This window comes from Xiphophorus hellerii, chromosome 11 (assembly GCF_003331165.1).
Source record: "Xiphophorus hellerii strain 12219 chromosome 11, Xiphophorus_hellerii-4.1, whole genome shotgun sequence".
Lineage (NCBI taxonomy): Eukaryota > Metazoa > Chordata > Actinopteri > Cyprinodontiformes > Poeciliidae > Xiphophorus > Xiphophorus hellerii.
This window is the reverse complement of record NC_045682.1, coordinates 18,812,516-18,836,939: the sequence shown is the minus strand read 5'-3', so window position 1 is coordinate 18,836,939 and position 24,424 is coordinate 18,812,516. Positions and strand designations below refer to the sequence as shown.

At 39.2% G+C, this 24,424-nt stretch overlaps 1 protein-coding gene across 4 annotated transcripts in view; it reads left to right on the top strand.

Annotated features, from left to right (window-relative positions):
* srrm3 (serine/arginine repetitive matrix 3) overlaps positions 1–24,424 on the top strand; it is an 84,013-nt gene that overhangs the window by 34,313 nt on the left and 25,276 nt on the right. For 3 of the 4 annotated variants that reach the window (XM_032576016.1, XM_032576014.1, XM_032576017.1), the window contains exons 2-3: positions 5,803–6,104; positions 17,531–17,632. In XM_032576016.1, the coding sequence (XP_032431907.1) occupies positions 5,815–6,104; positions 17,531–17,632 (392 nt within the window). In that variant the 5' untranslated portion in view covers positions 5,803–5,814. Of the gene's footprint in view, positions 1–5,802; positions 6,105–17,530; positions 17,633–24,424 lie in introns of those variants that run through there. The other variant, XM_032576015.1, reaches the window with a different exon arrangement.

Sequence of the window (24,424 nt, the reverse complement as noted above, 5' to 3'; positions counted from 1 at the left end):
AAACACTGTTCATATGCGCAAATACAGAGAAGCTCTGATGGAGCCGGTCCAACAGTTCAGAGAAGGAACATTATGCATCATTGCGAAACTTCTCCCTGACTGATGCATTTTACAATTATTGCACGGTAATTTTGAGGGACAAAACCACTTACATGATTTAAAAAGATGAACTACTGCGCTTTCGTTCCGTGTTCACAAAAGCTTTTAATAACAGATGTTTCTCACGGAATGCTATAAATACAAAATGCTATAAATACAAAATGTTGCTGTTCAGGGTGAATCAAACGGTAAACCACTAAGGCTGAGTACACAGCAGATTTATGAGGATTTCAGTGATGATTTGAGCGATTTATCCACGGTTTTGGAGGAAGAAGCAAGATGGAGTGGAGAAACAGAGGGAGCTAGTTCTGCTGAAGGATGGCAACCATATTTTTTGAGTCATGTTGTTCTGGAAGCAACAGTGACTTCAGTGTTTCTTGGGAGGAAGAGTTTGACAGTGAAGGGTTGGAGCCGGACATCTGTCACCTCCAAATCACTGAATGGATGGCAACTTTTATTTTAGCTGGCGTTTCTCTTTCATATGTGACCAGAAATCTTCTCAACCTTTAAGTAAAAGTCTAAAAAATTGGTAAAAAGGTGAGAAGCGAACCCTGAAATTCAGGTTTACAATAGATACAGCACAGTGGAAACAACATGAAAAAGCACAATATAAAGTTGTGTTAATCTACTTATTAAATTCTAAACAGAGGAAGTAGTTTACCCTGTTGATGGAGGAAAGAAGTTAATTAAGCTGTAACAGTTATAGAGCACTTCATGCACATGAAGTTCCTCCCTGCTTTGTTTCCATCAATCACACATCCCAGAAGATTTGCATTTGACTTGCCCTGTTGTTACAACAAGTGACAAAATGGAGCTGGAAGATGTTAAACAAAAGCAAAAACCAGGAGAAGTTACACTAACAAGCCAGCAGAGTGCAAAGTGAGACGTCTGGAAGTATTTTAAACAGTTTAAAATACTTCCAGACTTCGGTTTGGGCCTTGAGCTCGACTCTAAACACCTGTCATCAATCACGGATATGTAATGTTGGACAAACTTTAGCTTTTGTTCAGCCCAAAACAACATGTTGAATGTTGGACCTTTGAAGTCCTCTGGACCTGTCCGAATTTAGTCTAAGACATTTGGACCTGGATCCACCTCTCGACAGCTTTCAAACATCATTAGTTGCAGTTTGTAGATCTCCTATCACCTTTCCCTTTAACATTATATAGACAAAAGGGAAAGCGTCTCCTTTATGTTTACTTGATAAAAAAATTATTTTAATAGTTGATTATTCTATCGATTAGTCTGATGGTTAATCAATTAAACAGATGGAAAAAATTGGCACATTCTGCATGTTTTTTGTTTAACCACTTAAGTTTACAATTATGCTTTATATTTGTAAAATTTTAAAAGTATATTAAAATGCAAATAAACTAATAATTAAATCCCTTTTGTGAATAATAAAATAAGCATTTAATTGTGTAAAATGCAATAACAACGCTCTTTCAGTGTCCACTTGATCATTTCCAGCAAAGGATGTGTATTTACACATAAAGAAGGTTTTTATCTGAAATGCTAAATGTAGATATTTTTTTGTAAAGTTTTGCCTTAGTTATTGCTCTGAGTGTGTTGTCCTTTCAGCAAATGGCCTTTTTCAGAGACTGTTTACTCCAGTGGACGATTAATGATTTACTAAATTATTTCAATAATCGATTAATCACAATTAATCCGATGAATTCTTTAAGCCCTAATAGGACCATTCTTCTGAAGGTTTGAAGAGAAAATAAATCTTATTGTAACAAATCTTTTAAATTCAATGCTGTGATAGACACGCATCCTTTATTCCAGATCAACAAGTTTCTGTCTTTAACCGCATAACATAATGTCCTGTAATTGTTGCTAACGAATTGCTTAGATAATTATTCCCCCATTTAAAAAGAAAAACAAACACCAGGGCGCAAGCAGAGGCAATTTCCTCTCATGTTATTTTAACTTGATGCATCATTAGCTCTCTAATGTGTCTAGGATTTTTATTTTTATTTTTTGCCATTCGTGACCACAGCGACTGTTATTGTTATTAATGGAGTTTTAAGTGTGTGATCCATCCACTGTGTGTATCAGATCAGTCAGCACTGCGTGGGCTGCCAGCCACCATGTAATTGAAAGATCGTGATGCTTGAATGGAAATTACAGCCAGTATTCAACGTTTGGTTGAAGACCAGCACCTGGCACACCCACTGTGTCTGGCTGTTGTTTACAGGCTTTGTTTCTGTCGTCCGAGGTGCGATGTCGCTCGCCGCGGACACGGCAGCCGAGAGGGAAACTGAGCACGGCTGTCTTCTTTTTATCCAACAAGGCCATCTTTTATTCAGAACAGCAATCAGCGCCTCATCCTCAAACAGACTACTGAATACTGAACTGTAATATTATCTCTTTGTGATATGAAATAGCTTATTGTTAAACTTGGCGATAGAGACAAAAAAAATGTCATGTTTCGTAAAGGATGGTTAGATGCTGTGATTGTCTCACGCAGCAGAAGATATTATAATAGCAGAAGAGCATTACTGCAGCAACTGGAGATAACCTTCAGCCCCCGCAGAGGACTTTAACACAATTAACTGTGTGGTTTCGCTTTTTTCCTGCTCATATTTTCTCTCTTCTTTCAACTAGAAAGGAAACAGATTTTCGGTTTCTCCTCCCGTGTCTCGTGAAAAAAGACAGATGAATGTGGGACGTAATAATGAGGCTGCTCGAGTTAAACGGCACGCTTTGACACACCAGCGTCGAGCCCACATCTGTTGTTGCGCAAAAGTGGCCTCCAAATTTCTGATGGTATCTTCATTTCATCGTAGCTCATTACAGTGAAACCTGTTTGCAACGGTTGGATGGGCACATATGGTGGGATCTGTTGCTTACAGCTTATTCATCGGGCCAGGACATGATGTCCGGCATGAAATTAATTATTTGTGTCCTTCCTCTCCCCTCTTTGAGATATCGATCCAGATCCGACTTAAGTTTTTACTGACCTCAGGACATCAGATATTGGTTACTTGTGTACACACACACACACACACACACGCCTTCACAGTGCTTTTTTACAGGGTAGAAGTAGTATGTTCACCTTAAATACAAATACCACAACTTTACAATACTGTGGTATTTGTCATAAAGTTAATAAAAGTACATTTATAACATGATTTGATTACTTTTGTCATAAACAAAATGCAAACATTTAAAACGGCCAAAAATATGCATAAAAGTGTACCCTGTTATAGTATTGAAAACTAGGCTGAATAATAATTGTATTATAGTTTCCTTTGTTTTGTATTAACTGTTTCTACTGATTGTATTTAATGACACATTTTTGTAGTCAAGTGATTTTAACTTTGTTTTGTCTCTGTTTGTTTTTAGCAAGACAAATTACTCATTGTCCAGGGGCAAGAAATTAAAAACAGCATTTTGGCTAATTCTGGTGCATTTACCGAAATGTTAACTTATGTGTGTCATCCCTTCCAAATAAATTACAATTTTAATTCCTACCTCTGATACAGGTGGAGCAGTGTGAGGGTCATCCTGGTCGTTGCACAGTGGATCATGTTTTAAACCTGGTGGAACTGCTAAGGCAATCATGTTGAGGCAAATTCTCGTTCAAATAAGGCTAGGAACAAAGTCAAACTTAATTCCCGTTCCGATCCTAACTATGCCAGGGTTGCCCCTCACCCCTTTTGGTTTTTGTAGTGCTTATGGGCAGAATCTGGAGATGTAGTCATGGTGAGGACGATGCTTGATTTGGAAAGCTTTGTTTTGCGGTTCTTTAGGCCATGACCTTCAATGTGCAGTGAATCTGTTCAAAGCCTGAGTTAGTCAGTGACTCCATGCTATCTCAACCAGTCAATAGTACTGTAGACTCATGTTCCCTCATGTGACTGAACAGACAGACAAAAATGGAAGGGAGATTGATTACTGGTATGTAAAATTGGCGTTTCATTATTGAAAACTGCAGGGGACATCAACAGAGCGAAACCACCGTAAGTGTCCAGAACTGAAGTCTAAGATAAACTGCAAACTAACATATAAGTTGGCTAGCACAGCTCAAAGTCCTGAGAATCAGGGCTGTAGAAACAGAGTTAAAAATGCTCCTGGTTTTGACATCCTAACTTTTTAAAACCTTTCTTGATAACTGGCTCATTCCTTTAAGAGGACATTCCGTAGCACTTTGGTTTCAAAGTTTCCAGAAAGATCCATCGCCTTTTTGAGCCCAATTTTTGTGAAAACAAAACAAAATAAAAAAACGAGACAATTTTCTAACACCCCTGAACAAACTGTTCTGAAGCGTCCAGTCCAGTCCCACTCTGCTGCATTCGGAGGATCTCATTTCCCATGCAAGTCATTAAGAAACACTCTTAAGACACAAAACTTCATTAGCAGACAGAGACGTTCTCATCGAACAGAAATGTAAAATTTGTTCACGTTTGTCACAAATCTTCTACTGCACTTTGGTCTGCCTGAATGCCATCTTAAAGTTCCCACCCGATAAATGAGAGCTCTTTTTCCTGCTCTCTTTTGCCGCAGACAAGTGTATGTGCATGACTGACTGCTGTCACGGAATATTAAGTGCTGATTTACTGTATTATAGATTCAGAGATAATACCTCCTGCTGTCCCGCCACCTGTTCTGTCAGTCGACAGCAGCGTCGCTACGCACGCATCCACAGATCGTTTAGCAGGGCGCAGCACTTGAAAACACAAACACATCCTCATTAACCAGTCAAAGACCACCATGAGCAGCTCGAAAGCACATAACCGGCTGATCCTACATCACAAGCCGCTCACGCTCAAAATAGATGAAAAGACTGTCATTCTGAAGCTCTGGCCATCATCCTCTCTTGACTCCTCCATGTTTGGCAGTGATGAAGTACATCTCCTGGTTGTTTTTATATCTCCTTTGTGAAAAATGAAGCTATCAGTTGTAGAAGAAGAAGAGGAATAGCAGCGCTGGGTGTCATCTGAAACTCCAATGCAGAAAACCTCCACCTCTCTACCTGTACCTGCACCGACCTTAAAAGAACAATCCATCTTGATCAGAGCAGGAGCCACACTGCACTGGCACCAGACACTATTCTATACATGGAAGTGACAGCTTCATCACTATGTGAGCAAACGAGCCAGCAAAGGATTGGTGAAAAAAAATAAATCATATTCAAAAAAAGTCATTCATTCTGTCACACAGTCATCTGTCACTTGTTTATTTCTTACAGGTTCAATGTTGGTGAACTGCTCTTCATCCTCCACTCCCATACTTCTTTCCCCCTTTTCCTGCTGCCATTTGTCTTGCACCATGTTTCATTATGCTCCAGCAGATCTTTCCTTCCTGACCTGTCTTCCTGCGCTCCAGGGTTGTTGACTCATGCAGCACGAGTTGATGCCCCCATTCTTTCTGGACATGCATTTCTTGGTATCACTTCGAAACTGACATGTGCAAAGTTTGCAGAGTACACTGCTCAGTTCAAGCAGAAGCTCTGCAGCCTGTCCAAAGACATTTGAATCAAATCCCAACCTCTTCACCCGTACAGTCTCCAAACATTTGTAGGTTGCTGCTTCCCTGGAGACTTTGTTGTGTGGACAAACTGTAAATGTATAAAATTTTGCTTAATAGGTTGTTTAGTCAAACTGATATTTCTCATAAACATCAGATCATCAGCACAACATGTGACTTCTAAACTCCACTGGACTTATGTCTTCGCTTTTCTCATTGTCTCCACAGATTTAAGCAGTCATGTACGACGCGACAAGGATGCCGTCACCTAAGGATGGTGTAAACGCAGTGGCCCAACCTGTGGTCCCTGGCACTGAACCTGGAACAGTCGCAGGTTCAGGAGGGCCAGCAGCCACGGCGGTGCTGCAGGCCAAAACCGAGGAGGGCCAGGCGGGAACAGAGGAGGACGAGGAGCTTAAACTGGAGCCTGTCCTGGTGAAGAAGCCACACAGAGAGATTTTGGACCACGAGCGGAAGCGGAGGGTGGAGCTGAAATGTATGGAGCTCCAAGAAATGATGGAGGAGCAGGGGTGAGTAGATGAGTCCCAAACGACCTTTAAAAGTTGCCAACACTGTTAACAGTGAAGATTTATGTCAATGTTATGCAGAACTGGTGCTGTAGGAGGTTTGCAAAAAACCCCTAAAAATAAGGCGAAGCAATTGTAGTGACATAATTCTCTCATTTGAAATACACTCTTGAATTTATTTGTGTTAAAAATTGCCATCCAAAGACAGTATTGTAGGATTTAGTTTAGATTGCCAACCAGCAACCTTCAGGTTCTTAGTGATTTCCCGTAACTAAATAGTTTTTATGATCGTAGCTGCAATGCAAATTTACATAATTGTTTTGCGCAGGATTTATGAACATCAGGCAATGATCTATAAATGCATGGCAATGCTCATAAACCATGTTGCAAATGGTGTTCATAAATTGGGTTGAAAACAGGAGACTGCTGCTTTATGCAATGTATAATGGAGCATTTTTAACTATGACTGTATTTTTTTAAGTATGTAAATGACAAATGAAGCCATTATGGGCCAAATGTACCAGAAGATAATTCCTGTTATGTTTATCAATGACCAAATAACCTGCACTTTTAAACAAATAAAAAACACTACATTACAAGCTACACAGACTTTTTTATTTCTAAGAAACTTTTGAAATTTATTTTCACAATTACAGTGTGCTCCAGTGAAAACCATGAACAGACAGACAATACGGCTCCCATTAATATGAGCAATGTAACCACTGAAGAATCAAATGAAACGTTTAGAAGTTTGACACATGACACTATCAGTGTCATGTTAGTTTGTCCTGAACAAAAATGAGTCCTAAATCCAGTTCAGCCAAGGTAAAATAAATAAATTTATGTTCAGAGTTCTGCTCTTATTTATCATATTTTTGAGAGAGAAAGAAAAAGAGGATCTGAGAGTGCGAGAGATAAAAAACAGCATCATTCAGTAGTCTCTAAAAAATGTTTCGCTCATGCGCGACTGAGTCTATCACTCTCCAGAGATGCACATGCCATGGGAAAAATACACCAAGCAGGAATATTGTTGTAGCAGTTCTCCAGTTCTGCAAATCTCCTCATTTAAGTCTTTTAGCTGATGATGTGAGCTGAAACCTTCAGGATCTCTCTGGTGCCTTAATGCTCTCCCTCCTCCAGCACAAAGGTTCTTAGTCACAACTGTTTTTAAAGGAGCTCCAGGAAGGATTTAGTACATTTGTGATTCATTTGATTGAACTTTTCTGCAGACTTTTTTTATTTTATCAATACAGGGAAACTGGCTAGAAAAGCAGATTTTGAATCAGTAAAAATAATTTGCTTTTATCTGCTAGTCATCAGTTATTTATGACATGGAATTATGATCGATTTGTTCCTGTTATTTCAGTTACAAAAAAGGAAAGAATCCATTTTGAGATTTATTTATTCAAAAACAGTAGGGAGATCTTTTTTTTTTAGATTTAAATTAGGTAAATATTCTTGGCAAAGAACTTGGGGCTGCACCGCTATGCAGTTGTTAGCGCTGTCCTGGATTTAATCAAGACGATGGGTCCCCTGGGTGTGTGCCCAGTTTGCCCTTATTCAGTTCAGGCTAACCACCTGCTAAACTACCAACATGAGCTTAGCTGGACTTAATATCTGTTTATAATTTAAGTCTTAGCATTATGTTTTATTTCTATTTCCCCACACGACTTACTAAAGCAACAAAGTAATTTGTGAAATGCTCCAACAGCAGAGTGGATTAAAGTCTAAAAGGTTTTAGACACCTTAGTTAAAGCAAAACAGCAGGGAAAATGGTATGAAGGGTGGATCGATAAAGGTCACGTATGCAGGAACTGAACTGGACTCTTATTTTCTTATGAAGAATAAACTGTTTCTTCAGCACCTCTGCCGCTCTGTTCATGTTGCATATTGTTCCCTGCTGTGTCGGTGTGTTTTGCAGGGAGGTTTGGATTCTAAGTGACATTTGTGTTTTCAGAGAATTAGTTGTTTTCTCTTTCCTCCGCATCTCTGTTATTACAAGAGTGCAAGGCAATGAAAGCCGTAGCAGAGAACGTGACACTGACAGGTCTATTTCTTTACAGCTGCTGAATTCGCGAGGAGCAGCAAAAATATTAAATCCAGAACCTGTTACCTGCCAAAACTCATTTTCATCTTCACAGAGGAAGGAAAGTTAAAAAAAAATAAAAATAAGCAAATTACTGCAGTAGAGTGAAGTAAACACAAGGGACAGTGTGTTTGTAAGGAAATGGTGCATTGCATCTATTTCTTTTTATCATGTGTTTATTTATAGGTGCCTGCTATGAAAATGTTATCACAAGTTTTTTTTTTCCTTCTCTTTTTTTAAATCTTTTTACACATTCCACACATGGCTGGCAATGAAACTACTATTTCTTGTGGGAGTCTGCCTGAAACCTAAGCATAACGGTTATTTTACTGGCATTGGGAATTTGTTGAGATGCTTCTGGGACCTATGCTGCCAGAGATAGTGCTGCTTCCTGTCTGGCCAGAGGGCCACGGTTAACGTAGCTGGCAGTGTTTATAATCAGCAGCAGTCACAGAATATGTCCTGATAACCCCGCCTTCTCTTCTCCTTCTTCAGAAAGTCACATAATGTCACATACCAGCTTCAAACTTTAACATCTTGTATTAGAAATACATGTGATGCATATTGAGTTACCACATCATATCTTGATAGAGATTTTCATTTGGACTTAAATCTGGACTTTGATAGTTATTCCAGCTTTTTAGCTACAGTACATTTAAAAGGTGGCTTCTTCCACAAAGGCCAAAGATTTGTGGAGGAAGCAGCTAATTAAGGTTCTGTTGCCTAATTTCCCAGATGAGCTGTGGATCTCTGCGGTTGCATTAATATTCACCCCCTTTAACATCACTGGCCTAACTCAACAGAGGTCCAGCCAATTAGTGCAAGCAGTCTCTCAATGAGTGGAATGGAAATCACCTGAGTGCAGTGAGTGTATCTTAAGTGATTCTAGTACAAAGACGACTGAGTCTGGAAGGTCTGAAAAAAAAGACATTCCAAAGAAATCTGAGAAAATGTTGTTGAAAAGTACAAGTCAGGGGATGGATACAAAAAAATCTCTAAGGTACCAAACATCACTGGAGTTCAGTTAAATTCATCATCAAGAAATGAAAGAACATGACCCATGTATAAATCTGCCTGCATCAGTCTGCTCTCACAATCTGGAGGCGGAGGTAAAATGAACGCAACAAAATATAAGGAAATCCGGTAAGACGATTTATTTCCGTCTGCAGGAAAACTTCTGCTTCAGAGAACATTTATTTTCCAGCAAGACAATGACCCAAACCATTTTGTTGATCTTGAATGATTTGTAAAAAGTATGAAGGGGTAAAACATCTAAGAGGGTGAATATGTTTTATAGGCACTAAACATCAGGGAATCTTGCAATGCTCAGTGTTCATGACAATTTAACCTCCAACATGGTCCTAGAAAGAGAAAAACGTGCTGGAATGCCTTATGGTTAAAAAAAAAAAAAAAACATGCCTTTTTTGCTCTGCTTTTGACCTTTTTAATATAGTATAGGATGATGCTGTACTGTCAACTCTTGAGAATCACATTACCATCTACATTTTCAAATGTTAATCGGCGATGTTGCCATTGGAGACAGTCGGTGAGGAGCGATGGCCGACCGGGGCTGTGTTATTATCTCGGCATCCAACTCAAACTAAGAAAGAACTATGGAAATGTTTGAGACTGCAGTCAGCCGTAATCCACCATTTCAGCACTTCACCCTGATGGATTTATTCACAGAAACACACACACGCCCACCCCCGCACACACACACACACCGTGCCGCTTAAATAACCACAGCTCGGAGTTGAACTACATGCTGACAGAGTCCATAATAAATGACGAGCCCTGTGATCCTGTCTTAGTAGAAACGGGTTGCTTTCCCACAGATACCTTGGGACATTTTCCTTCCATCACATTTGTCAAGTATAGAATATTGCCTAATCCTACTATATATTAAAAGAGAATTAATTAATAATTGAATAAATGTCAAGCTAATTAGTCATTTTTACAGGGTACGCACAGATATGGGAAGCGACAGAAGGGTGGTGGTGGATTCGATTTAGTTTTTGTCCTTTGATTTCACTTGTCCTCCTCCTCCTTGAGCATGAATGCTCTCGTCAGGCAATGGGGCCTCATTAAGGCTGCCTGAGAAGGGGGGCAATGCCTGAGAGGGGGACTTGCACTTTCCCCATCTGTCAAGGTCCACTCCTTTCCGGCTCCTGGGTTCAGAGTGATGTAAAAGAGCCATGCTGTCTGGTGAAACATTGCAGTGGCAGAGAGCAGCTTGGCTAATGATGACAGAATACAAGCCGACCAGACACCCTGGCTGACCAGCTCCTCAGCCTCACACAGAAAGGACTCCAACTACTTAGCAGAGTGTTCGAGCTCTGGATGGACTCGGCTCGTCTTGTTAGGCTGTAGTGAAAAGGGGGACGCTCATTTGCCAGCTTGGCTCGGCAAGGATACCCCTGCCTCTCCAGTTTTTAATGTGCCTCTTTAAATAAAAGTGTGTGTGCACAGGATTAAGGGATAGAGAGAAGGATGAAATATGAGGATAGAGAAGGAGAACGGTGCCAGACATTAGGCATAATAAAAATGGAGGCTGTGTTGTGTTTTCAGGGGTTGAGACAGAGGATTCAGCCTCCTTCTCACCCGTGGTATTTCTTTTGATGGATGTCCTGGTGAAGATCTGGGTTTGGGGACAAATTGGACGCCTGCCACATTCTTTAAGACACTCCTCTTCCCTTTACAGCCCCTCCCTCGCGGACCACCAATCTGCTTCTCTCTTGTGAAACGACCAGGATAAATGGTCTGTCATGAGTGATGGCCTCACCATGGGAGCCAATTAAACTGGCTCTGCGATTAAAGGAGTCTGTTCATTTAGCTATCTAAAGCCTGGCAGCATCCCTCATTCATTGTGCACTGAGTGCTTCACGGCTGCTGGCAATACTGCCATTAATGCAGATTAAATATGACTGAAGGTTGCATACATTAGGCCATTTATAAAAGTCGTCTGGTTGGAGGAGCACGATACGATCTGTGCAAGGAAAAACATAACCTAGGGACATGCTGTCGTGTTCGTCCCCCGGACACGACAACATGCTGACTACAAGGTGGTAAACAAAGCGTGGCGTTTTGTGTTGAAGACATGGCCCACTAACTCTGCAGTTCCCCCTCATGTGCAGGACCAGATTATTTAAAGGGTGTTTTTATCTGCTGATTGAGACTTAATGAATGTTCATGGTTTGAACTCCTGCAGTGTGCTAACCGTTTCCCCAGCTCTTAGATGAGCTCTCTTCTGTGCTCCAACTAAACTGCAGGCTGTATTGTCCCCCTGGAAGGTGAAATCAAATGTTAAGTCCTCTGTAGTAACTCTGACCAGCTTCCTTGTCCCTACTAAAAAACACAGCCACTACATCATGCCACCAACACCATGTGCCACCGTGGGTTAAGGGACTTAACAGGGTCTTATCAGGTTTGCAGTAGTGCCTTACTATTTGCATTTTTAACTGATGGATTGAACAGAGTTATGGACTATTGGTGTATTCCCTAAACAAGACACCTCATAGCTGTATTATTTTGCAGGTACATGGATCAGGTACATTATGATACACAACAGTATAAAAAGAGATAGTCTATCCATACAGGCAGACATGTAACAGCATAACTGAATATTGCTTAGAGACATGTGAGAAGATGCTTTTGAACTGCAACAACTGACAAGTGAGAAGCCCAGATCTCATTAAGAAGGCTGCTTTCAGAGTCTTTGATGCCAGAGCAAATAGCTGTCTCTGCCCTAATGGAGGTTTTCTTCCATACTAAAGCCTGCGTCAGAAACTGAGGAGCTAGTTTTCTCAAAGACTGAAGGTTTTACTGGAGTTCTTCTCAAAAAGAAAGAACCATTTTGTCATCACAAAAGTGCCCTGGACAGTAAAAAAAGGGCAATGCTAGACAAAACGGTTGTCAGTTCTTTTGTTAAAGGAGGTCTTAGGAAAGATGAACAGTCGGAATGTGTAGACAGTGTAGCCCAAGCAATTGATCAGCTTGCACTGTTGGCAAGGTGAAGACGCAGCTTTCTATAGGGAAAGCTCCTTCTTTGCTACCTTCTCTGTCAGGTCTGCCCAGGGTTTGTTATCTTACTAGAAAATCTATGAGTGTGAAGAGCATCAATTGAAAATCCTCTCCACTTGAGAGTTAAACCGTTTTACTGTAGCGCTCGGCAGGTCGTTTTAATTCTATCCATGAAATAGAAGTACGGGGGTGGTTGGATTTGGCTTCCCGAGTTCCCAGAGCTTTTCAGCCTTGCTAACTACAGCTGATGCTTTCAGAATCTCATAGGTGCACAGCTATGTCTGGGGACAGCTTGCAGAGAATAGCTTATCAGATTTCAATCGCAGACAGGCACTGGCAATTTGAATGAGCGCAAGCTTGCCCCACACTCCTTGAATCGATGCCTATTATCATAAGAACGGTCTGGAGGCCTCAACTATTCATTTTTCTGGATTGGGAGTTAATGGGGGAAATCTGTGGGCGCTCTAGGATGTCTAATTACACTAATCAAGTTCTTTAATCGTGGTAATTCTTCATGGCTACAGAGGCACAGAAGACCTCTCTCAGATCAACGTCCTTCCAAATTCCTGTAGACTTGAATCGTTTATTTGGCCTCTGTAAAATTACTAAATTCCTTTGAGGTACTTACACAATTTTAAAAATACACAGGAGACACGAGCAGTTAGATATTTTACTGATTTACAGTATGTGATTTTGTTGGGAACGATTACTCATTTTCAGAGGAGAACAGATGGCACATTTGGGGGGAAGTGGATACCTTTATTGCTAAAAGAAGTGGTAATTAAACATTCACTGGAGAGATGTGTTGATTCAGGGAGCAAATCCTAATAGCATCTGACAAACATCCATATGTGGCCATTTACTCAAGTTAATTTAGAGCTCAGTGTGTATTTCTGTCTAACTTTATTTGAAATGCTCCCAAGATACTTGGCTCAAGATCCTGCTGGCCTATACAGGGGAAAGTAGATGTTTGAAAATGCCGTATAGACAGACATATAATCTATTTTTCTCCATTTAAACTATATGATATGGGTCGAACACTTTACAGTAGGTATCGTTCCACAAGCTTCTCACATCAGTTCAGACAGAAACGGTGAATCTGAGTCAGGTTTGTAGGCCTTCTTGATCATACGGCATTAGATCAGGCCGTTAGGATGGGCACCCAGTCCAAAACATTGACTTTGTTGACCTTGAGCCACTTTGTGATCAATGTTAATGTATGCTCTGCATGGGAGAACTACTTGCTCCCAAACTTCAACTTCCAGGATGCTGCAACCACAAACATTCTGCATCAAAGCATGTTTGTGTCTGAGACACTAAACCCATTTCCTTCCTGAACAGTATGATGACAGGTCATTTTCATGATAGTCATGTTCATATTTAAGGATGAACCAGAATATGAACAGGGTATTTTGACTGATTTCTGAATGATGTTTCACAACAAAGCGTGATGTGCCTCAAATTAACCTATCAGAAGCCTTAAATCCATGAAATCACCTTTTCAGCTTTCATAAATTGTTTCAAACCATAGTGATGTAAGAGAAAGTTTCCACTTTTCAGAAATAAATTCTTTCATTATTCAAGTACTTAGCAAATACAAAAGAATTGGGTACCTCTTCCCAGGTTGGTAGAGTACCCATAAATTGTACTCAAGTAAGAGAAACACTGCTTCAACATATTTTGCTCAAGGAAAAGTAAAAACTAAATTAAAAGTGTTTGGTAAAAACACTGCTTAAGTACTGAGTAACTGATCAAAACATCAATCATTTAATATTTCAAAATTACATCATCAGTTGAAGCAACATTTGAAGTTATGTGGAGATGTACAGTAGGTGTTTTTTAAAAAAAAATAATAATTCAGAAAAATAACTACAAAATATTTTTTTCAACTCAATTTCTTTCAATATAAAATATATTAAACTTAAAAACTACAGATGTGTGTCTCTGTCTGGTGAATCTTTGGTTATAACAAGCTTGTTCTCCATCCAGTGAAGTTGGTCATAGTGGGTAGACTATCCAGAAATTTACAAGGTACAGCATAGTAAAAATACTCTTTTTTTCCCCAAAAAGTTACTCAAATAAACGTAACTAGTTACTACCCAAGAGTTAGAACAGGAAAGGTTGAGTCTAATTAATTAATTGTCCAACAGTCAGAGAGAAATTTGTATTTCTCTTTTTATACAGCGAATGTATTTAAATGGTTTCAGCTGTTGGGGCCTCCATTTAAATCCGGTAGGTTTTGCTAGCATAAACGCATAAACTGTTTGTCGCACACAACCCACGTTTGCTGAACGTCATTGTTTAGAATGAAGCACTTGAGCAGGAGAGAGGAGAATAAGAGGAAACGGATTCTGTTGACTACATGTCAACAAACTCCACAAACCCTATCTTCGCTTCTGATGGGCTGTTGCCAACAAGTCTCACAACGTAAAGGCAGAAATCTCACAGGCATGTTAAGTGTTTGGCCAGAACCAATGGGTTAAATATTCAGCATTGTGTACCCTTCTTCGATCTGACGGAGCAGGGCGACTGCTGCAGAGCTTCAGCTAATGTATGGTGATGGCTCCTGCACTGTGAACAGAAAGCCATGAATATAAAGTGTTGGTCTGGGCTCTCTGTTGTGCTGAGCCGACAGCTGCTGAGCTGAGAGATTGTTACACAGCTGGACCGGACGGCGCCATCACACCGTCCGGCTTCCCCTCGGCTGAAATATCTCTCAGCTATTTCTGATGGCCATCACCCTTCTCTTAATCTCACTCTCCACATTGCCATTGTGCCACTAGCTACCAGCTATCCACTGCTGCATCCTGGGAAAAACAGCCACCCCTCAGACTAATGCTGTTTCTATGCAGATACGAGATGCTGGTTAATTTCCAAGTCAGCTAATAGGACTCACAGATATATGGTGAGTCCATATATCTCAGATTTCACAAAGGATATCTGTGAAATCCTTTCCAATGTACTATACTTATCGCACTTTTGCACGTCTTTCCTGTGCAAAAATATTAGCTACAAGTTAAAACCCCAGTCTCCAATGAGTTTTGTTAGGATTATGTAGTACGGCATAATTATGAAATGTATGTAAAACGCTATGTCTGGTTAAGAACTGACACTGGCCATGACTCAGTGACAGGGAGTTTGATTAGTTGATATGAAGATGGATGGAGGCTGAAAGGTGTCACAGATTTGACATTTGAGGGATTCTTCATGTGTTAAAACGGCCCAGTCAAAATCCAGCACTGCAGAAACTCAGAATTGTATCAAGTATTTTTGGTCCAGTATCTAGTACAAATATCGAGTACTACTTCAAATAAGGCAAAACTAACCAATAAGTAACTTTTCAGCAAGAAGTAGAAACTTGTTTTAAGTCAATAATTACTTGAAATTGATGAAAACATATTCGGTAAACATACAGATTATTTCATTTATACCATTGGAAAAATTACACGTTGTAAGTAAAATAATCTGCCTGTAGAACTAGTACTTTTTAAAATCAAAAATAAGGAATTATTTTCTTAAAACAAGCTCCTATATATTGTTGAAAGGTTTCTTGTAAGTTAGTAAGTGTACCTGCACTAGAAACTAGACCACAAATACACTGTAGGATTTTTTGTTTTTGCAGTGAGACCTAAAACCATTTACAATCTTTGGCAAGACTTGAAAATCGAGCTATTAAGAAAAGGAAATATTAAAGAGACAAGAGTTCAGTCTCTTAATGTGCAAAGCTAGAAGAGCTCCAAAACCTTGTGGGTGTAATTACAACAAAAGTAAAAATTCAAGGATGGAGGTGAACTGAATAAAAAAGATGTCACACGTTTTCAAAATAATTTGGCATAACAAAATCTATCCATTTCCTTCTACATCTCAATTAAATGCTACATTATGTTGGTCTATTTCCAAAATTAAAGTTACAAGTGAGTTGTTAAGTAACACAATATGAAGAAGTCCTGGGGGTATGAGTACTTTTGACATTTATATCTGGACATCATGCAGATTATCTTTAAAATTTTTAATTGGGTGGAAAAAAAAGGTTTCCTTGGATCTCTGCTTGATTGCAGCGGCATGTTCTGGTCCTGCACAATGAACTGTTCAGAGGCGAACTGCCATCCAACACAACAGGCATCTAAAGGAACCAGAATCAGGAGGGCTTCCTGTCTGCTTCAACCGGAGAACAGGACAAACACAAATCCAATACCTGCTAAAGGCAATGATGTGCAACTCTTTCAGGATGACTTCAAAGTTCAGCTCACACAGCTTACATCGGAATTATTCATGAGCCTACTTCAAACTTCACAGCTCCCAGGATGACCAAGTTGATTTATACTTTTCCCATTACATGAACCCCTAAAAAAAAGAAGTTCAATGTATAATCTTGGTGCATAATATCATGTGTACTTAAGACATAGGATTAATGTGCTTCTTTCAAGCTTTTCTAAAAACAAAAAAAGCTTGAAGAGTCTGTTCTCAGTGAATGTACATGGCTATTGAAAACTTTAGAAATATCAATAGCCATATTGAAATTGGCTTTTGATATGCTTACCGATAGCCAATTTTATCTTATATGCCCAAAATAAAAGGATATAAAGCTTTATTTGCCCAAAAGTTTGAATGTGCTTTTGGGCAAATAAGTGTTTAACACACACTGATGCTTGGTCATATAGAAATTTTTAGTGACAAGAATAATAACCTAAAATGTCCAAAATGCAACGCATTAAGCTGAGTTATGGTTCTGTTGATGATTTAATCTTAGAAGCTCTGTACTGAACAGGTTGCTGTGGTAACACAGCAATCTTAGAAAATAAAAATGTAGCTCAAGGTTGCATAGATGGATTGTATTTACCAACAACTATTTACTTGTTATTCTTTTTACTCAATGGAACTGCAAGATAAATAAGCATTTTTGAATTCTGTGGCACCCACAACTTGCCTTAAATTTTTGAGATAATAGATAGAAATCTTCTTGTGTACATCTGCAGTGGTTTTCATTATTCTGTGTGGATTGTGGAGAACTCCCTTCATAATAAAACATGACACGCTGTGCAGGCCAGGGACAGAAGGGGACAGCAGTGACTCATCAACATTATTTAGCAGAACTCAGTTATTGGTCCATCAAAACAGAAATCTTTGTGGCTCTCTGTAGAAGCAGGAGATGTGACGACTACCACGGAAGCATCTGGCAAATATGTTGGACGATATTTCCCGATGCTTGAGCTGCAATCATTACTGTTAGTAAAAGTCGTTGCTTATGAGCTCACCATTCAAAACTGTAAATAATAGATAAATATGTTTTTTTTTTTGTAACTTCTGTTTTTCATACCTACAGGTACACTGAGGAGGAGATCCGACAAAAAGTGAGCACATTCAGACAAATGCTGATGGACAAGGAGGGTGTTATCACCAGAGAGGGCTCTCACACACAACCCGTGTAAGTTACATTACATCTAGCTTATTCTGAAAATGTCTTTTTATTTTTTCTGTTTATTAGTTGCACATTTTCATTGTGGAAACGTAGAAAAATGTTGGACATTACAAAAGAATAAGCGCAGAAATTGTTTAAAAAAAATCAAATCAGCAAATTTAGACGTGTTATTTAATCAGAGGGAATGTCAGCACATATAAATCTTAGTTCAGTATTCTTTTACCATCTTTATAGTTAGACACAGACGTTTTTGTATGCTAATTGTGGATATGAATGTCATATTTAATTTGGTCTTTTAATGATACATTTGAGTCATTTTTATTCAGTGTGAAAGAATTGTATTACATCATTTTTTATTTAAATTGAACTGATTATTTTATTCTAGTAGAAAATATCAGCTGAATAATTTCACTGAACCCCACAGTATTCTGGGAGATGCAGGCAGAGGAAAGGCTTTAGCTGCTCAACTTCTCATGATGAGCTAAAAACACTCACTCACTCTTTGGTTAAAAAGAGCAACAGCAAGTTGAGAAAATTGCGCAGCAGCAGTTTCAGGTTTCTCCACCGTGCCTCATAACTGCTTAAAAAAAACAATTCTGAGGAGTGAATACTGTTGATAAAACAGGAAAGATCCCACTACCAGTTTCGTAGTACTTCAGATAATCAAAACAATTAACCTGTCTAATAATCAATATCGACTGATTTAAAACTCTTGTATTGCTAATAAGTTACTGAGCCACCAGGCACGTTTTACATCAATTAGCAAGGTTCTGGTATAAGTATCTGATTGGATATTTGAACACTTCTTATTAAAAATGGTAAAGCTCATTTAATTTTCATGTTTTACAACTCAAGCTTTGCACAGAAGGCTGAGAGGGAGCTGGTCTTATCTGCAGCAAAGGATTTTAGACGAAGACAGTCATAGCGTGTTCGTACTCTGAACATACCGTAGAAAAAGGCACGTCCGAATCATGAGTAATAGGAACAGCAGGGGCGTAGGCATGGTGGCCTTCTGAGCCAGTCCATCACACATCCAGAGGCGGTGGAGTGGAGTCGACCTACTGTTTGTGACCTTATGACTGCTAATGAAGTTCATGCATCCTGTGTCTCAGACATGGCTAATGATTCTTCCCTCCTTTGCACCTCATTTGGTGTCTGACATTTACCTAGAAGATGTTGAGATGTGGAGCGCTGCTGACGGAGCGGCTTATGCTGCATGCAAAGTTACGCAACGGTGAATATATTGACATTTATGGATCAACCAAAGCAAAAGTCAAAGACTGACAAAGGTATGTGGCATTCTGCCAATTAGACTTGAGATGAGCTGAGGTTGTAGGCGGCCACATCCAGAAATGGCTCATCTGCAAACAAGCTCAAAATCCATGATAAGAAAATTTTCTTAAGAAACTGCGTGGCTCACTGTCTCACTCTCATGAGATGAGCCAATACAAAATCAGCATAAAGACTTTGCAAATCGCTAACAGGGTTCCAAAGAATTTATCAGCACAGAATATTTAAGTCCAGGAGTGTTCATATAATTTTATCCTGATCTCTAAGATGACCCTAAAGCCAAAAAGGCATTTTTATGTTTCCCTACAGAAAATAAATGTTTCATAAATCTCAGAACTGTTTAAAGTTTGTTCACTGTCAAACAAATTTAAGTTTAAACTTTAAAAAGTAGATTTTGAAGTAGAAACAATAATAATTTTTAAAAATCGTTTTTTTGTCAGTCAGTCTAATGACCAGTCTTATTATTTGAGAACCACTTCATTTTTTGCTTCAAAATAAATGCATCAAAAGACAGGTGTGACTTATCACAGCCATCGCTTAGACTGATCTCACCAAAGGAAGCAACATGCTGACAGATTTCACTTAGACAAAAGATATTGCAGCATTTTAATATTCCAAGATCTTGTGCCAACAGAGACAAGCAACATCAGCTTGTTTTACCATGACCCTTAGAGAGATTCGCAGAGATGGCAGATAATTTAGTTCTTACTGAGCAGAAAAAAATAATGCTATACATTCAAATATTTGTACGCAAACCTACTAAATAACAAATCCTGACAACCTCACCACTGAATATACTCTTGCTTCGAGTGTATTTCTGCTCAGTAGTAGCAGTTATGTTGAGCCCATAATTTTTTTTCAGTGACTTATGCAACTGGGAGGAGGTGAGGGCCCAACAAAGTAGTTTACTACTGCAGTAAAAAACCCTGCAGTAGGAATAGATGTGCAGCCTCCTTCTTCATACTTACTACTGTCTGCATTGATTTTTCTGAAGACTGGATGGGAAATGAGAGAATGAATGCCGTTGAGTAACTCCGAGTTACGCATGAAATCTGTGCAATCTGTGCAGGATTAATGTAGAAGCTGACCCAGCATTGGCTTCGCAGAACAACCAACTGTCAGATGAAATACTAGAGAGAGACCGGATTTATTAGAGAACAGAAACACGGCGTAATGGATGTGACTTTACAGTTCAGCTGTTTTGCATAGTCCCTGCTAGCTAACCTAGCGCAGCACTTCAGATGTAGCTAAACACATGAGCTTCAAACCACCGCTCTCTGAGCAGAAACAAGATCTAGCGCCGCTCAAATGTTGAGGAATAATGAATCCAACTTCCACCACAAAATAACACACTATAACTCTGGGCAGCAACGAGAACAGGACTGATCCTTCAGTGGCCGAGCGGCTGTCTGAGCACGGATATGAATGAGCTGCGCCACTTTGTGCTGCAGCCCTGAGGAGGGCCTCGGTCACAGTCCATCACTGCCAGGTCCCAGGGACAAAGGCTGAACTATGAAACCTCTCGCCTCACCACTGCAGCACTGAGCGTGGAGGACACTCGTTCATCTGCCTAACAGGGCGGCTGTCTGGCTAGACAGATGTCTCTCGCATATTGGAGCCTGGCACCAATTAGGAGATTAAGAACAGGGTGGGGAATTAGTTGATTCATCACTAATGACTGAACACAGGGGCACTAGATAGTTAAATTGTTGTTAATTGCTTTTTTTTGGCAGTGTGTTTCAGTGCTGCCTTCCTGGCCTAAAGCGGGAAGCCACACAGACGGCTTATTTCAGTTTGTAGAAGGACACAATGACATATTGTAGAAGTTAATCCATCTGGCTGCAAATAGTGCCTTTTAGAGCTCATTCTTGACTGGACAGAGAGACAGACCACATTGTAGTCCATACTTCATCTGACATGTCCTTGAACGGGTAGTTCAAGCTTTTTAAAATAGGTTCTGTTAAAAGATTTTTCTTGCACTTTATTTGATGGGGTGTGCATAAGACTGACATGACACATAACATAAGTTATGAACATGAAGGAGTCTTTATGAAGTCTCATTTGGTAAATAATGACACTTCATACAAAGCTGCTCTAAAGGTTACACCGAAAGTCCATTAAAAATGCCAACTTTGCATTTAAGTGTCATTATTTACAAAATCATGCAAATTGGGACTTTTAATGGACTTTTAATGCAAGTTTTAAAACAACTTTACATTAAAAGTGTAAATATTTACCGAATGACACTTCATGACAACAGTCATAGACATTCATGAAGACTCCTTCATGTTCATGTCATGTTTATGACAGTGTCATGTCAGTCTTATGCACACCCCGTCAAATAAAGTGTTACCAAAGATTTAAAAAAGTTAATATCCTACCTGCAGTAAAAAATACTCTCTTAGCATCCTAATTTACAAGATTCATACAGGTGCTTGAAATCCTTAAAAATGCTTGCATTTCAATTTCCAAGGTTTGGAAAGTGCTTGATTTCTGCAAGGTGCTTGATATTTTGTCATAAAGTACAGTCTAATGTTTGACTAAAACCTAAATTTGGAGAACATTATTTACAGTTGGAACCAGATATTTTTATACACCTTGTTAAAAGTCAGAGACACATTTATTTTTTATCAGTGTCTGAAGTTAAATCACACTGAACATTTCTCGTTTTAGGTCCATTAGAATTGCCAAAATTATTTCTATTTGCTAAAAGCCAGAAAATTTTGTAAAAATATTTTTAGAGATTCTTTTTTTAACTAACTTTGTATATTATGTTTAAGCATTTAATCTGAGCAGGAAAATCATTTACCTTACATGATTTGCTTGGATTGTGTTAATGAATATTTACTTGAATAATGAATACTTATTAATCTATGCAACTGAAATGAAGTGTTGCTTATATTTTGTATGTTAAACAAAGTTATTGAAAACGGGAGATTTTTTTTATTCAGTTAGTGTTTTGTTCTCAGAGCAGTGTAAGTGGTGAGAGACATTTCAAAACATAAAATTTGTCATATTTTAGCTTCCCTTGTCCCTGTATCACAAGACTAGACGTCTTGTGGTTTTATTTACATTCTATAACATATAGCAGTACATTGAATCTCTCTTTCTTATTCGATTTGTATTGTTTTTGCTTGGATTTTACCGTGGGAAAAGTGTACGAATCCTGAATTTTCTATAAATCCAGATTAGCTGGTCATGGAGGATGGTGTTAAGGACCGGTCCAATAGAGTGAAGCCCAAAGTCGATTACTGCTTTTTTTATAAAGCAACTCTAGGGCAAAGGGGAGCTGCTCCATTAACAAATCTCTTGTGTAAAATCTTTTCTGCAAACAAACCATGTAAAGCATTTCTAATCAGTCATGATCTGGTAAAAAAGAAAGAAAAAAAAAAACTAAAGAGATGTGCAACTCAAAAACATTATGGTGGTTTAAATGAACATTGTTTTATTGATTTTTACTCTGCCTTACCTTTCTACTCTGTAGTTAATGAAAGGAAAAACTTGACATGCTCTGGACTCTGTATACGTTTCACACAGGACGATCATTGTTGACGCACTTCCCCCTATATATACGCTCCGCTGGAAAAGACACCTGCCTGTCAATATAACATGTACAGAGGGTCAATTTCAAGTTGCGATTCAGCAAATTCCTTGGCAGCAACTGAAGGCATTAAGGCATCTACAGTCGGTGGAGTTCAAATCGAGCATCAGAATGGGAAAGAACCAACCAACTGTGAACGTGTCCTGGCTGAAGGTGCCAGACAGGCTGATCTGAGTATTTCAGAAACTGCTGATCTGCTGGGAGTTTCACATACAGCCTGCTCTCAGGATTGCAGAGAAAAAGAGAAAATGTCCAGTGAGAAGCAGTTCTGTGAATAAAAATGTTATTCACAGAACTGAATTGTTTGAGATGATCGAAGGGAAAAGTAGCTCAAATACCCACAGTGGGAAACATTGAGTCTATTTCTGCTGTAATATTCAGATGGTAAGGTCAAAATTTAGAAATATGGAGTCATTGACTCTTCCTGCCTTGTATAGATGGCTCAAATGGAGTATTGGTGATATTTTTTGAACACTTTGGATCCCTTAGTGCCAGCTGAGTATTGTTTAAACTCCAAATCTTACCTGATTATTGTTGCTGCCCATGTCAATCCTTTTATGACCACATTATTGTCACATATTATGACATGTGGTCATAATATGTAGCCATCTCCTGATGGTTATATCTCAGTGTAATGCACCATGCTGTAAAACTCAGTTAATCTCAAATGGTTTTTTTGAACATGACAGTAAATTCTCTATGCTATAAATTTTGTGAAAAAAATCAACATTGTCTGCATTCTCCCAGTTCTCCCACTAATTGATTGATCTTAAACAACCAATCAGAGCCAGAAGGAGGGTCTTAGTGCTGTGAATCAAGCTTGTGTACACACTGCTCAGACCTCCCCTTTTCTCTCTGCCCTGCTACGGCTTGTTCACCCCTACAGAGATTGTCATGAGTACTCACACTAGTTAGCATGTGATGAACAGTTTTTCTGAAATGGTAAGTAATTTCTCCACCATTAATGTTTTTTACCAGCGCATACACGAGCACGATTGACAGCTCTAAAACCTTTCCTCCAGCTCTGATTGGTTGTTTCGGGCTGGGACTGGGGCATTTCTGCAGACGACAATAATAGCTCAGGGAGGATGTAGAGAAGAATGATTTTTTTTTTTTTCACAGAATTTCGTATTAAACTGTCATTATGTTGTGACAGTTTTAACAAGTACGTCAAAAAAAAAAGTTTTTTCATAAGACTTACATACCCCAGCTTTAAATCTACATTAATTTAAACTCAATCATATAAATTGTGAAACATCCATATTTCCTACAGCTGGTTGCTTCTCTCAGCCGTCTGTCTCACTCTGTAGGTTTCGTTCTCATTTCCTATTAGTGAGATTTAAGCCGGACTGTCGTGGTAAAATAAGTAGTTTTTTTAGCTGATTCACAGCATCCCTGCTGGGCCCATTCATGCTCAGCCAATTAAGGGTTCTGTTGCCTCATGTCTCCCTAACAAACCGCTCTGCCTTCCCCCTCCAGATATCCAACATCACATATTATCTAGATTTCTTTGCTTTCCATTCAGATCAGATATAGAGGTTTGCCTTATAGAGCTCACATGTGCGTTTGAGGCTGTCACTTAGGAATTGCTATCCTTTGCTTTATTAAATTGTTTTGGTGTGTCGCTTCAGCTTCTTCTCTTCATTACTCCACTCTTGTTTTATTCTCTCCCCCACTGGTTGGGGCGGCAGGGCAATTCATCAAGGTGATGTTTGTGTCCTCATCCCTCTGATCTAGATAACCTGTACACATCCAGCAACTGAACGCATATCCATATTAAGAAAAGTCAATTATGGTTTTTTAATTACAATGTGACAAGACAGTGTCAGAGAGATGGGTGAGTGTTTATTTCGTTTTTTTCTTTTTTTACGACTGCATTGACACAGTGAGGTCAGGTTGGGTCAATT